This window comes from Marmota flaviventris, chromosome 17 (genome assembly GCF_047511675.1).
Source record: "Marmota flaviventris isolate mMarFla1 chromosome 17, mMarFla1.hap1, whole genome shotgun sequence".
Lineage (NCBI taxonomy): Eukaryota > Metazoa > Chordata > Mammalia > Rodentia > Sciuridae > Marmota > Marmota flaviventris.
In genome coordinates, this window is record NC_092514.1 from 57383957 (window position 1) to 57397752 (window position 13796).

The following is a 13796-nucleotide window of genomic DNA, read 5'->3' on the forward strand; positions in this document are numbered from 1 at the left end:
AGATGTGTAAAATTCACTTTACAGTATCAATTTTATTAAGTCAGAACCCTAAGAAAAATTTCCTATTGCTTAAATGATAACATTCTAATCTCCAGTCCCAAAACAGATCATACACATCACCCCTATCCAATGTGTTTCAAGTAGCCTCCCTACTGGCCTACCATAATTCACCAATGGCTCTACAATCCAGCCATTAACCATGTGACACACCTAGATCAATGTCACTGAACACTAATGGCATATATCACCATTTTTCTACCTACTGCCTCAACACCCTTTTCAAACTGATGCTGGGGCTGGGACTCAGTGGTAGAGTACTTGCCTAGCAAAGAGTTAAATTCTTTTATAAATAGATATTCTGCAACCTGTACACTCAGAAAAATGAGAAATTATGTTCCATCTGATTCAATGTATGATATGTCAAGATCATTGTACTGTCATGTGTAACTAATTAAAACAAATAAAAATAGACAGACAGATAAAATGGGATGAAATGAAAGTGTTCAGGGAAATATCTCACCCAGAAGAATGGATCACAAAAGGAAATTACCTTGGAGAAAATGAGAGGACTGAGAAGATTCAAAATAGCAATTTTATCATTTTGAACCCCTAATCAAATTTCTATGTGTTCAATGTCCAAAATGCATATCAATCAGAAATTCAGATATAGTATTTTCAGACAGTGTTTGATTTTTCAAGTTCGTAAAAGTAGATACTATACAGATACTATATATAGCTATTAATTAAGGGCTGGGGATGTGGCTCAAGCAGTAGCGCGCTTGCCTGGCATGCCTACGGCCCGGGTTCGATCCTCAGCACCACATACAAACAAAGATGTTGTGTCCGCCGAAAACTAAAAAAAAATAAATATTAAAAAATTCTTTAAAAAAAAATTTAAAGTATTTGTGTTTCTCTTAAGAAGTCTAAACTGTGTAAGGATTGAACATATATTAAATTGAAAACTGGTTTATCTGGTTCCAGGATTGAAAATCCTTTTGCATTCCCACCTATGAATCCACATTACAAGGTAAAACAAATATATTAAAACAAATGCTTCTTGAAACAGGGAACCTATACATTTAAACTCAGATTATCCCACAGAACAGAGTCTAAAAGAAATCATGCCATTTAGGAATCATTTCACAGAACCCTTGATTTAGCTAATCTTAAGAGACAAGAAAAGAGCCAAAGTTCCCTTCTCTTTCTTCAAGATTATCTACACATCTAAATCAAGGTCCCTGGAGAGACCAAGAATTTAAGTCTAATAACTTCTATGCAATACTGATAAGTTTACAAGGAGTCTCTTTTAACTAAGGTCAAAATATTCCATTGGGTTTAGTGTGGAAACATTGGGTACAAATTAAGAAGCGGAAGGCAATTTTCAACTTCGACTCCAAGAAGAAAAATGAAAAGTATAATTGTGGCTTTTTGTTGTTAGAATTTTAACATGAAAGTGCCTAAATTGAACCCAAGGGCACTTAACCACTGACACATCACCAGCCATACCCACACATATCTCTCTCTCTCTCCCCTCTCCCTCCCTCCCTCCCTCCCCCCTCTCTTTCTTTTGCTGAGATTGTCTTTGAATTTGTGATCCTCCTGCTTCAGCCTCCTGAGTTACTGGGATTACAGGTCTGTAGCCCACAGCATAGCAGGAACAAGTTTTTTTTTTTTTTTTTTAAAGTTGGAAATCATAATCTAGAGCTTTTTATATTTATATTAATATGTTACTATATTTGCTATTAATATTATTTTGTTATAATTTGTACCAAACTTAAGTTTTTATAAGTGTTCCATATCTGGGACAACGGGACAAAATGGTTTGAAAGACCAGTGGCTTCTAAACTTTGCTGAATATTGGAATCACCTGAGGATCTTCAAAAATTGCTAATGCCCAATTCCCACCCCCCAACTTATTTAGTTAGCATGGAGTTCAAACTGAGCACTGAGATTACTAAAAAAGATGAATCTTAAGTCTTGAGTTAAATTCAAGCTTATTTACTGTAGTAGTGTCTTGAGAAAATTGGTTGATATTTCAAATATTTTTCTTATTGGTAAAGAGGAGATGTTGACCATGCATGTTCTATATCACTAGTAGAAATTTTAAAAATTATTTCATTTTAGTTATACATAATTTTGACACAATTAATATGCATAGAATTAAATTCGCTCCAATTCCCTTTCCCTCTCCTCTTCACTCCCTCTATTCCCTTTTCTCTACTGATCTTACTTTTATTTATTTATGGCTTTTTAAAAAAATTAATGAATTATGGATACACATAAAAGTGAAATTCACTGTGATATATTCATTTATGTATTCATCAGATTGATTCCACCATTCCTGCCTTTTCCATCTTTCCTCCCTCCCATTCCTCTAACTCCACTAATCTGTCTTGTATTTTTGTGGATTCCACCCAACAACATTTCATTCTTTTCTCCTTTACTTTGGTCTAGCTTCCACATATGAGAGAAAACATTTGACACTTGGCTTTTGGGTTCTGATTTATTTCACTAAGCATAAGGCTCTCAAGTTTCATCCATTTACCAGAAAATGCCATAATTTCACTCTTCTTTATGGTTGGTGAAACTCCATTGTGTATGCATATCACATTTTCTTTATTCATACCTCTGTTGGTGGACACCTAGGCTGGTACCCTAGCTTGGCTACTGTGAATTGTTCTGCTTTAATCATCGATGTGGTTCCATCCCTTTAATATGCTGATTTTAGATTTCTTAGATATATAACAAGTGAGATAGCTGGGTCATATGGTTTTTTAAGGAATCTCCATACTGCTTTCCAGAAAAGTTGTATTAATTTGCAGTTCCACCTTGTAGTTCTACCATTTCAACGTGGCTTCCACAAAAAAGCTTCCATTGGTTTACCCCAACACACACCTTCACTGTAGCACCTCCTACTTCAGTTTGAGGGAAGTATCACCTCCGAGGGCCCACCCGACCGTGGCTAATTATCGCAAGAAGGAGAGGACCAAGAAAAACTAAACAAACTGACCCACTGCAAGTATATCATATTAAAGCAGTGTGAAATTTATGCATAATCTGTTTCTGCAGTTGGATGTAAAAGACTAACTGTAAAGAGACAAAATGGGAGGGACTGGGGTTGTGGCTCAGCAGTAGAACACTTGCCTAGCATGTGCGAGGCCCTGGGTTCAATCGATCCTCAGCACCACATAAAAATAAATAAAATAAAGGTATTGTGGTTCAATTACAGTTGAAAAATAAATATTTTTTTTTTAAATAGGGGAGACAAAATGGGAAAGACCTATGTGAGAAAGAAAAGAGTACAAGTTGAAAAGCAGGCTCAATAAGGCTGCCAAGGTAGCTACAACAACAATAAATTATCTACACATCTAAACCAAGGTCACTATTGTTATTCAGAATGGGGAGATCATAGGACTACTAAACTGTAATAATAATCAAGCCATAGACAGTTGTCTCAGAGGAACACAAAAATACAATGAGGTAATTAACAAGAATGGTCTGTCCATCAGATCTAGAAATTTTTTTTTTAAAAAGGCATATTTAGACAAAAAAAAAAAAAATCATGTGGCCTTCATTAAATAGATGATAGTTTAAAAACTAATGCCAGGAACAGTGGGGCACATCTACAGATTTCCAGCTACCTGGGAGTCTGAGGCAGAGGAGGAAGGACCATATGAACCCCATGAAGAGTTCAAGATCAGCCTGGGGAAGAGAGATCCTATCTAAAAAGAAAAAGGAAAATGGGGGTTGTGGGATAGGAGGGATAGGACTATCAAAAGCGAGGCAATTGTCACTCTATAGGTAAACAGTGTTTGACATATTCTTGGACAGTAATCAAGAAAAGACAGTCAAGAACAAGGTAAGGTATTACAAAAAGACAAGCACATACTTTCAGGAATAAATACCTTCCCATACAGTTGCTATTGTCTAAGGGGTGAATTCTCCTTTGAAGCCAAGTACAAACAACTCTTTGGGAGAATTATTATAAAGGAATATAAAAAGTGAGTCTGTGCTGCATTTGTGTTTTAGTTTCTAGTTGGCCACCATGTTGTGAGACCACAAGGCAATTAAATTTATCTACACCTTAGTTTTACCATCTATAAAACAAAGGGCCATTCACATGCCATCGAAAGCTTCTTAAAACTGCTAATAAAATTTCATGACTCTCAAGACTATAATTTTTGTAGAAGAGAAAAGGCTATCTGCATTAAAGCAAAATTAGTTTTCCTGCCATAGAACTAGCAACTCAAAAGAAAACATGGCTAATTTTTTGAGACCTGTTCTCAGCTATGTTGCCCGGGCTGGTCTTGAATTCCTGAGCTCAAGTGATCCTTATACCACCGCCTCCAGAGTGCAGGGACTACAAGTGCACATCACCCTGCCTGGTTTCATGAAATAAACTTTACCAAACGCAAGAGCTCAGAATTCTTTTTCTAAAAGCAAGGTAATCTTACCACCTGATTCTTATTTATGTTCCCTTGTTTAACATTTTAAAAATATTCAAAGCCACTATTAGGCCTTTCGCTGATTACATTAAAATTTTTAAGTTGCCAGTGTGGTTTTAATTGAAAATATCATTTGTCCTGTCATTATTTTTGCAACATAATGAAAAGAAGGGTAGGAGGAAGCACACATGTATACAATCATATATAACTGTGAATTGCTTATTAAAAATGATAACTTGTAATTATTCACATTTTTAAAGTAGAAAAGAGACCAGATGAATGATGCAAATTAGTAATTCTGCTATTTGCCAGCAATAAAAATATGTCACAAACCATATTCATAAAAGCAACAGAAGTCCAAAATACTAAAGAAAACTCTTACAAAACAGATTAAATGAATACAAAGAAAACTGAACAACCAATATACATATACTTGAGGGAAAGAAAATATCTGCAAACTTAACATGTAGGTTTAATGCAAGGGGAAGTCATATAAAAATAAATGCCATTGAGACATCATCAGCTATTTAGGCAATTCATTTATTTATTGTGATACTGGGGGACTGAACTTAATTCATTCCTCATCTCATTAAATAAAAAATGTGTTGATGGATTAAAGGGCTAATTTCTAAAAGTAAGACCACTGAAAATATCTAGAAGAATGAAAGATTTCCACTATTTTAGATTGATAAAGAGAGCTCAAGAGAAAAGATCACCAGACAAAAATTATAGACATAATTTAACTTGCATCCTTTATCCCAGTTGGATTCCAAAATATTTTAACACAGGACTAGTATATTTGCTTCATCAAAAAATTATAAAAAGACTACTTAAAAAGCATGAAGCCAGGTATGGGGGCATATGCCTGTAATCAGCAACTCAAGAAACTGAGGCAGGAGGATCACAAGTTCAAGGCCAGCCCAGAAAGCAAGACCTTGCCTGAAAATGAAATAAAAAGGGGTGTGGGCAGAGGGTTCAGTACCCCAGTATCACAATAAATAAATTTTAAAAATGTTCCACTTCACCATAATTCCTAAATGTGAATTTAAGTAAAGGTGATTTTCCTCGCCAACTTAATGAACATTTTTTAGAGTTGTTTTCTATGCTAATTGGAGTGTTTAAAAGAACAAAATGATATACTGACATATATTGCTGTTATGACTATAACTGAGAATGTTTTGACAAAGCAAACTAACAAGAAATACCTGTAGTCTTTTGAATTGTTCACACCCTCTTTTCTTTGTAGATTTTGAGACCTTAAATAAATAAAATAAAAATCAAGAGTTGTATTCAAACCAGAAAACATTCAAAAAGTCCATCAAAAGAAATTAAAAAAAAAAAAAACACAGTACAATATATAGTAAAGGAAATTAGGCTCAATCCAGGGGATTTTTAAAACTATTAAGTTTATAAAAATACAACTCAGAAGTACAGTGAAATGATGAACATGTGCATACAGCTATGATATACACAAACTAAAAAGTCCTCAAAGGCCAAGTAACAGGGCTGGGGCTGGGGCTCAGCAGTAGTAATGCACTTGCCTGGCATGTGAGAGACACTGGGTTTGATTCTCAGCACCACATATAAATAAATAAATAAATAAAATAAAAATCCATCAACAACTAATAAAAAGATTAATAAAAGAAAAAAAAGGCCAAGTGACAAACTGAAAACAGGACATTCAGATGAAATAAAGGGAAGAAAAAGTGAAGTGATAATATTCATTTCAGAGCTAATACCATATACGTGCTCATATATTAAAATTTTCATAGCAATTGCATGAAGCTATTTTCCCAGTACAAGAAATTAGAAAACTTGAGGCCCTGATGTGTTCAATGATATGATCGGGACCATAGTTATAAAAATGCTAGAACTTGAAAATCTGGTTCCTAATCAAATGCTTACTACAGAGTAATTCCTCGGTGTTGGTGGAGACTTGGTTCAAGTATTATCAAAATCCACAACTCTTATATAAAGGACATACCTTATATACATTTTCCCATATACTTTAAATCATCTCGAGATGATTTAGAATGTCTATCATGTAAATGCTATGTAAATAGTTATTACACTGTACTTGTTAAGGGAATAACAAGAAGTCTGTACAAATACAAACATAATTTCCCCCCAAATATTTTCATCTCCAATTGAATTCTCAGATGTAGACGGCCAATTTTATTATCCCAAAGGAAGATAATACTTTCCACAATGATATTACAACAGATCAAGTAATATTAGAACACATTCTGATTTACTTTTGTGGTTCTTTGCTTTTTGCAAGGGGGTTTTATGATTTTTATCATCAGGAAAAAAAAGCAATAAAGAATTTTTTTTAAATTAGTTCAAGGAAGGATAAAATTATAGTGCTATCATTTGAAGGCAAGAAAAGTCTACCTTCCAAGTCCTGTGTACTTTTCAAAATCTGCATTATTTATATTAGCAGGTACAGATTACATACTTCTAGACTTCCTATGATGTGCCAAAACTCATGGATTATCAAGAAATGTTTATTGAATGAATGAGCAAACACTAATTTTAAACAGAACAAGATATTCCAGATTTCCACCTCAGTACAAAGAAGCCTATACAACAAAATTTTGATAGGAAACTGCACTTTTATATTTGAACCACGGAAAGTTCAACCAAATTCACTGACTCCCAGGAGCCTCTAAATCAATTCTAAATACAAAAATACACACTCAGCATTCTTTCTAATCATTTATGAAAATAAAGCACATTAAGGTTCTGGTGAACCTTTAAAAACAGCCATGAAGTGGACGTATAGGTTGCCAGGTATATAATCTGCATGACAACTTACTTTATGGGGAAAATATCTAGAAATTATAAATGTCCCCTCAGAAAAGAACTGTACCCAGGAGACACTACATAGCAAAAGATTTATCCTAAGAAAGAAATAGAATTAAGACCCTTTCAGTAGCTGGTGATGACAATTTTGCTTTTGCAGACCTCTCCCAGGAAAGGAATAATAATGACACTGTTCTTTGGGTCTTCAGGCAGAGAGAGAACATTAACCTTCACAGGCCAAACTTACTGCTGCCTATACAAAATGGAAGGTACTTTTAACTCTCCAGTTCATTTTAGATTATTTGGATGTCACATAGAGGGTGGTAAATAAAGTTATCAAGGTAAATAGTCAATTGTTTCAATTTTGCCAGAGGGTTAATATTCTAAATCAGGAATCCAATTCTTAATAGAAAAGAGATCAAACTCTTTATAAAGAGAGAGGGTTTGGCTAAAAACATATTTCAAACATAGATGCCATGACTTAGCCCTTTTTATTTCCTATGATTTTTTTTAAAAGATGGACACAGTATCTTTATTATTTTTTTTAAGTGATGCTGAGGATGAACCCAGTACCTCACAAATGCGAGGCAAGAGCTCTACCGCTGAGATATAACCCCAGCCCCCTCCTATGATTTTTTTTAAGGAAGACAAATCTACTGAGTTCTACAACCAACTTTCTATTTCTACTTAAGCTATTCCACACTGTAGTATCTAGAGATAATACTAAAATTACCCAAACCTTCATCAAGACTTTTAAAAAAGTTAAGCACTATCTATAAAAGCTACCTTCCTGAAGAATATTTTTATGCTTTGTCTAAACACAACCTTTTCTCGGGAGTTAATAAAGCAAATCCTAGAAATGCTTCCGTTATAAAACCTTCTGTTATAAATTAGGTAAACAAAACTCACTTAAGTACCTAAAATCATAAGCTGTAAGTGAAACAAGGAGCACAGTGATGCTCCATTCATATTAGCTTCTCTAAAATCATTTTACTCATTCTTTCGTTCTTCATTCAAGACAGCTAAAACATCTCCTAAAGAGAGAGCCTGCTTCCATGTAACCTCTCTCTAAGCATTTATTATTTTGAGAATCAACTGTGAAAAGCACTGAAATAAATGCACATTAACCCACAAGCTTCTATGAATTCCACCATATCATATATGAACAAGCTTTTAATTTTCACAGGAACTTTCACATAGTCTGACCCTCTATACACCACAGGAAACAAGGCAAGCCATGAAACCATATTACCATCTCCATTATACATTATTTTTAAAGGTTACATGGTTTAACCAAGGTCATATAGTGACTAACTGGCCAAACTGGTTTCCAATCTTATGAGAGTCCAGATTTCTTTCCTCTACACCGATCCTAAAAGCATAGCAGAAAAATCTCTATCATGGATATCTGATACCCTAAGGGGGCCTCACATCTACAAGTTCCGTTTTTTTGTTTTTTTTTAAATAAAGAGTCAACGAGGGGCTAGGGTTGTGGCTCAGTGGTAGAGGGCTCGCCCAGCCTCTGTGGGGAACTGGGTTCTATCCTCAGCATCACATAAAAATAAAACAAAGGTATTGTGTCCAACTACAACTAAAACAAAAAAAATTTTTTTTTTTAAAAAGAGTCAATGATCTAAGAAATTTGTTCCTTCACATTAGAATGACCTTGAAAAGCCATAGTTCCGGATGCCAAAATATGATCTACTTTAATATGTGCATTCAAATGCAATTGAAAATGAATACGCATTTTGTATTGGTTCAGAAATTCTGAATATATTTTAAAGAGAAATGGAAATTCAACTGGTAAGATACTATCCAATCATATTATCTCTTTCGACCTGCTTAATAAATATTTCAAATGTTTATTTTAAAAAAGGCAAAAACTTGAGGCACCGTGGGAAGCACTGTGGGGGTAAAATTTAACCATTCTTCATATGAGGCAACAGGTGGTAATAGAAGGCTGTAAGGCAATGTTTTCTCTAGTACAGTGCAAAGATAAAAAACAAATTCAAATCACAAGACAAAAGCTTTGATAGAAAGCCTCAGGAATCTGTATTTTTAAAAGTACTAGGGTGAAGGGCTGGGGAGATAGCTCAGTTGGTAGAGTACTTGCCTAGCATGCACACGGCCCTGGCTTCAATCCTCAGCACCACGAAAAATAACATTAATAAAAGTAATAGGGTGATTCTAATGAACGTAAAATTTCGGACTACGAAATGAGGATACAAGTTTAGGGTAAAATAACCTTAACATTGGTAGCTGTGTAACTCAAGGATTACAGTCTGGATCATATCTTTCTCAATAGAAAAATAGGGTGGTAGCAATACAATCTTCCTACTTCAGAGAAAAGTTCTAAAGTATTGAAGGAGATTGATTTATAAAAAGTGCTTAGCACATAGCTTTCAAACAGCAAAAATTCATACTGTCTAACATCAGTTCGCTAAACCAATATTTAACATGAGGTCCTTTATTAGAGCCATTCAAGAATGGGCAAAAAACTAAAAGCCTATGCTACCCAAATCACCATCTTTTATCATTGACACTTAAAAACAAAGTCCTCCCCCTATACTCACAAAATTAATCAATAGCTGAATTTAATAAATTCTTCTCTCTTTCTCTACTTGAGCAACTGCAATTCTAGTCTTCATTTCATTTGACATGATTCTCTAGAGGGCCAGCCACAAAACCTGTCAGCTATTCACTTCTGCCACTGTAGTATTAAACAACTATATAGACAATATCTAAATAATGAGTGTAGCTGTGTTTAAAAAAAAAAAAAAAAAAAAAAGACTTAATTTACAAGAATCACCTTCCATCTGCATTTGGCCCACAGGGCATGGTTTGCTGACTCTGATAATCCTTACAAAATAGAGCTCAACAGACCTTGGCCTGATACCCAAGGGCTTCCTTGGGTCCCCACCATCCTACTACATTCCAAATTGCATTCCACAAATGTAGCTCCTTTGTTTTGATGTTGTTTTGATACTGGGGATTGAACCAAGCAAGGGGTGTTTATCACCAAGCTACATCCCCAGCCCTTTGTATTTTGAGATAGTTTCTCAGAAACACAGTAAGACCCTAAGTCTGAAGTCCTCTTAATTTGTATTATATTGCCTAAAGACTAATGACACTGGCTCAACAAATCATACTTTCAAAAATAAGGACTGGAGTTGTGGTTCAATGGTAGAACACTTACTGGGTTCAACCCACAGCATCACATTTAAAAAAAATTAAATAAACAAGCATTTATTTTTAAAAAAAAAAAAAAAAAAAAAGAAGAGGTATTGCAACTTGGCAAAGCACTAAGCAATTTAGTGAGTCCCTGTCTCTAAATAAAATATTTTTTAAAATGGATGTAGTCAGTGGTTAAGTGCCCCTGGGTTCAATCCCAGTACCAAAAAGCAAAATACACACACACACACCCACACACACACCCATTGTGCAGCATGATAAACTAGGAAAAGAAATCGATCCAGATTCAAATCCAGATTCTGTCTGTTGTTAAATCTCTGCTTCCTCCTTCTCTAGTAATATAGGCGTTAACACAACCTACCTGGTGAGACTAGAAATAATTACCAGTACAAAATAAGTAAATCAATTACCATATGACTTTCATAAATATAAATTTGATAACTGCTATATAAGTTGACTGTCAACAAAAACTGCTAGGGCCGCAGCTCAGTGGTAGAGTACCTGCTTTGCATGTGTGAGGCACTAGGTTTGATCCTCAGCACCCCATAAAAAATATTGTGTCCATCTACAACTAAAAAACATATACTTTTACAAAAAAAAAAAAAAAAAAAACAACTGTTGAGTATCTTCTATGTTCAGCATTATCTTAATAAAGAAAATATAGACAAAGATGGTCCCTCAAAGAGAAATGCAGTAAGATTTGGATCTTACAGCAGTGTAATTTAGCAACATATTGCATGCTAATTTTCTAACTAATTCTGAAAAAAGGAAAGCTCAGTATTATTTCCAAAAAATATTTTAAGCATAAAGTAAATATTCAGTTAACAATCAACAATTAAGTTTCCATCAAATTAAAATGCCCAGGATCTGACAAGTTTACAGGGCTCTCTGACCTCATTTTCTATCACTTGTTCTATACATGGATCATCATGTCATCTCCTGCTACCCAGGCATTTCTGCTGAAAATCCAACAAACTGAGCACAGTGCCACAATAAGATCTAATTGTTTTGTTCTCTTTGTTGGGAACACGCTTTCTCAAGATCTTTCAAGGCCTTCCTACCTTGCTTCTTATAGATACCAAAGTAAATGTTGCCTTTTTTGGGCTGGGGTACTCAGTGGGTACAGTGCTTGCCTCCCAAGTGTGAGGCACTGGGTTCAATCTTTAACACCAAGTAAAAATAAATAAAATAAAATAAAGGTATGTGTACATCTACAACTAAAAAAAAAAAAAAAACAAGTTACCTTTTTGGACAGGATTTCCCTAACCACTTTATTTTAAAATAACTTCTCCATTACAATCACTTTCAATCTCCTTACTCTTTTTTTATTATCACCTGTTAACTGGCCTCTGGTCATTTTACTCATTGTCTGTCTTCCTTATTAGGATGAATCCCCGTGGAAACAGTAATTTCCTACTGACAGCTATATCCCTAGTAATTAATGTAGTATGCAAACATACTGAAGATTTGATAAATATTTGTTGATCGTTAAATGAATGAAGGATACATTTATTTGCCATTCCAAGCTACATACTTTCTTAAACTCAGGCACTTCTAATTAAATTTATCATGTCAAGGCTACTCTCAGAATAGAATAGGAGTTCTTACTTTAAGGCTTTATGAAATAATGCCCATATTCTGGAAAGTAATCCTAAAGCTTTTCTCTAAAGGGTTCCAATTGCAAAAACATCTTAGAGCAGCAGTGATTTACAACTTTGGCTACTATATGGAATCTCCTGGAGAGTTTTAAAAATATAGGTATCTGAATCCTACTCCTGAGATAGTTTCATAGAATTTTTTCCCACCTCAATTACCCAGGAGATTTTAGTGTAAAGCACAAGTTGAGAACCATTCAATTTGAAGACAAATTTTAACTGGATCAAGTTTTTCAAAGCCATTATCTATGGAATAAAGAACTCTCAAAAAACTGGCATCTCTAGCAAAAAAGATTAATATACAAGTCCCTGAATAATTTTATACTATAAAAGCATCCTAAACAAATATCAGTATTTCTACTCCACTTGAATACAACCTGCCACTGAGATTTTAGAGTACACTCCCAGAACACAAATGACATTTTTCAGTTTAAACTTACGTGAAACAAAAGCTCATTTCTTAATATTAGGTTATGAAAACTTCAAAAATATCATACCTTTTGAAGACAAATCAAGGACTAAATTAAGACCATGAAGTCCTTTGTAGTTTTACCGGAAACCCTTTCAAGCACTGTATTTCCACCAATTAGTGCTATTATACAGGATGACTGACCCTGAATTTAGGTGAATTAATACTGACACCAGACACAAAGGAGAGGGCAGGAAGGAGGAAGAATTTCAGAGTATTTAGATGGTCCCGAAAGGATTTGAAAAGAACAGGTGTTAGACTGACATACGGGGTAGATTTTATTCTTTTGTTGTTGTTGATTTTTCAAGTTCAACAAGCAAACATCAAGTAATGAACCAATTCATTCATACCAATCTGGAGTGTCAAGTTACTGATTTTTACACCCTCGACTAATAAGCCCTTTTAAAAGTGATTGGCAAGACAGAAAGCAAAGCAGCAAACTACTGCTTATTTATAGAATCAGTTAATCCATATATGCTAAAACCACAATGGTTTTTGACTTTAAATATTACTCAGATACTTCACTAAGGCATTCATTCTGCCTACCCCTTTACCTTGACTCTTGACTGTATAGAAACATCTGACAAAGAAATGTCAAATCCTCAGGAGACATGATATAGAAAATCAGAAACTTGAAGCAACTTTTTTTAAAATTTATTTATTTTTAATCTAAAAGGGCTTTTGGAAGAAAGACAGACTCTTTAACTACAAAGCTTCCTCAGCTGGACTTCTTAGTCATATTGTAATATTTTATCCTAAACACTATTCAGTTCCATTGTCAAGTTAATTCACCAAGAAAGTGGAAATGAAGAAACACAGGCAAGTACATAGCTCATCAATACATCTTAGTTGAGATCAGAGAGAGATCCTTAAGAGACATGAATAACTGTAAAATTATCAGAGTTAAAAAATGCCATCTCTACAAAGATGGGCACAAGAACAGTTTTAGCTTCATGTGTCATTTTACCCTAAGTAAAATAGTGCCCTTTTTATTAGTAACTTTCTTTCAATTAGGAGCCTGTGGAAAGAAATGTTCTGGGATTAACCAGTAAATATATAAATGAAGTCACATATACAAATTCCAAAATGTGCATTGGAAATGGAAACAAAGCAGTACAGGATGTAAACTCCATGGTGGTTTACAAAATGTTCTCTTACATATTACATTAATTTTCATATAATACAAACAACACTAGTAAAAAGGCGGGAGAGTTAACAATGTGGCAGGAC

At 34.4% G+C, this 13796-nt stretch overlaps 1 protein-coding gene across 9 annotated transcripts in view; it reads right to left on the bottom strand.

The window, feature by feature from the left end:
• The window catches only part of Kansl1 (KAT8 regulatory NSL complex subunit 1), a 187815-nt gene that overhangs the window by 103582 nt on the left and 70437 nt on the right, over positions 1–13796 (bottom strand). For 4 of the 9 annotated variants that reach the window (XM_071603244.1, XM_071603246.1, XM_071603242.1 and 1 more), the window contains exon 3: positions 5651–5701. The exons of the other annotated variants lie outside the window; for them this stretch is intronic. In XM_071603244.1, coding sequence (XP_071459345.1) covers positions 5651–5701 — 51 coding nt within the window. The remainder of the gene's footprint in view (positions 1–5650; positions 5702–13796) is intronic. 9 annotated transcript variants of the gene reach the window in all.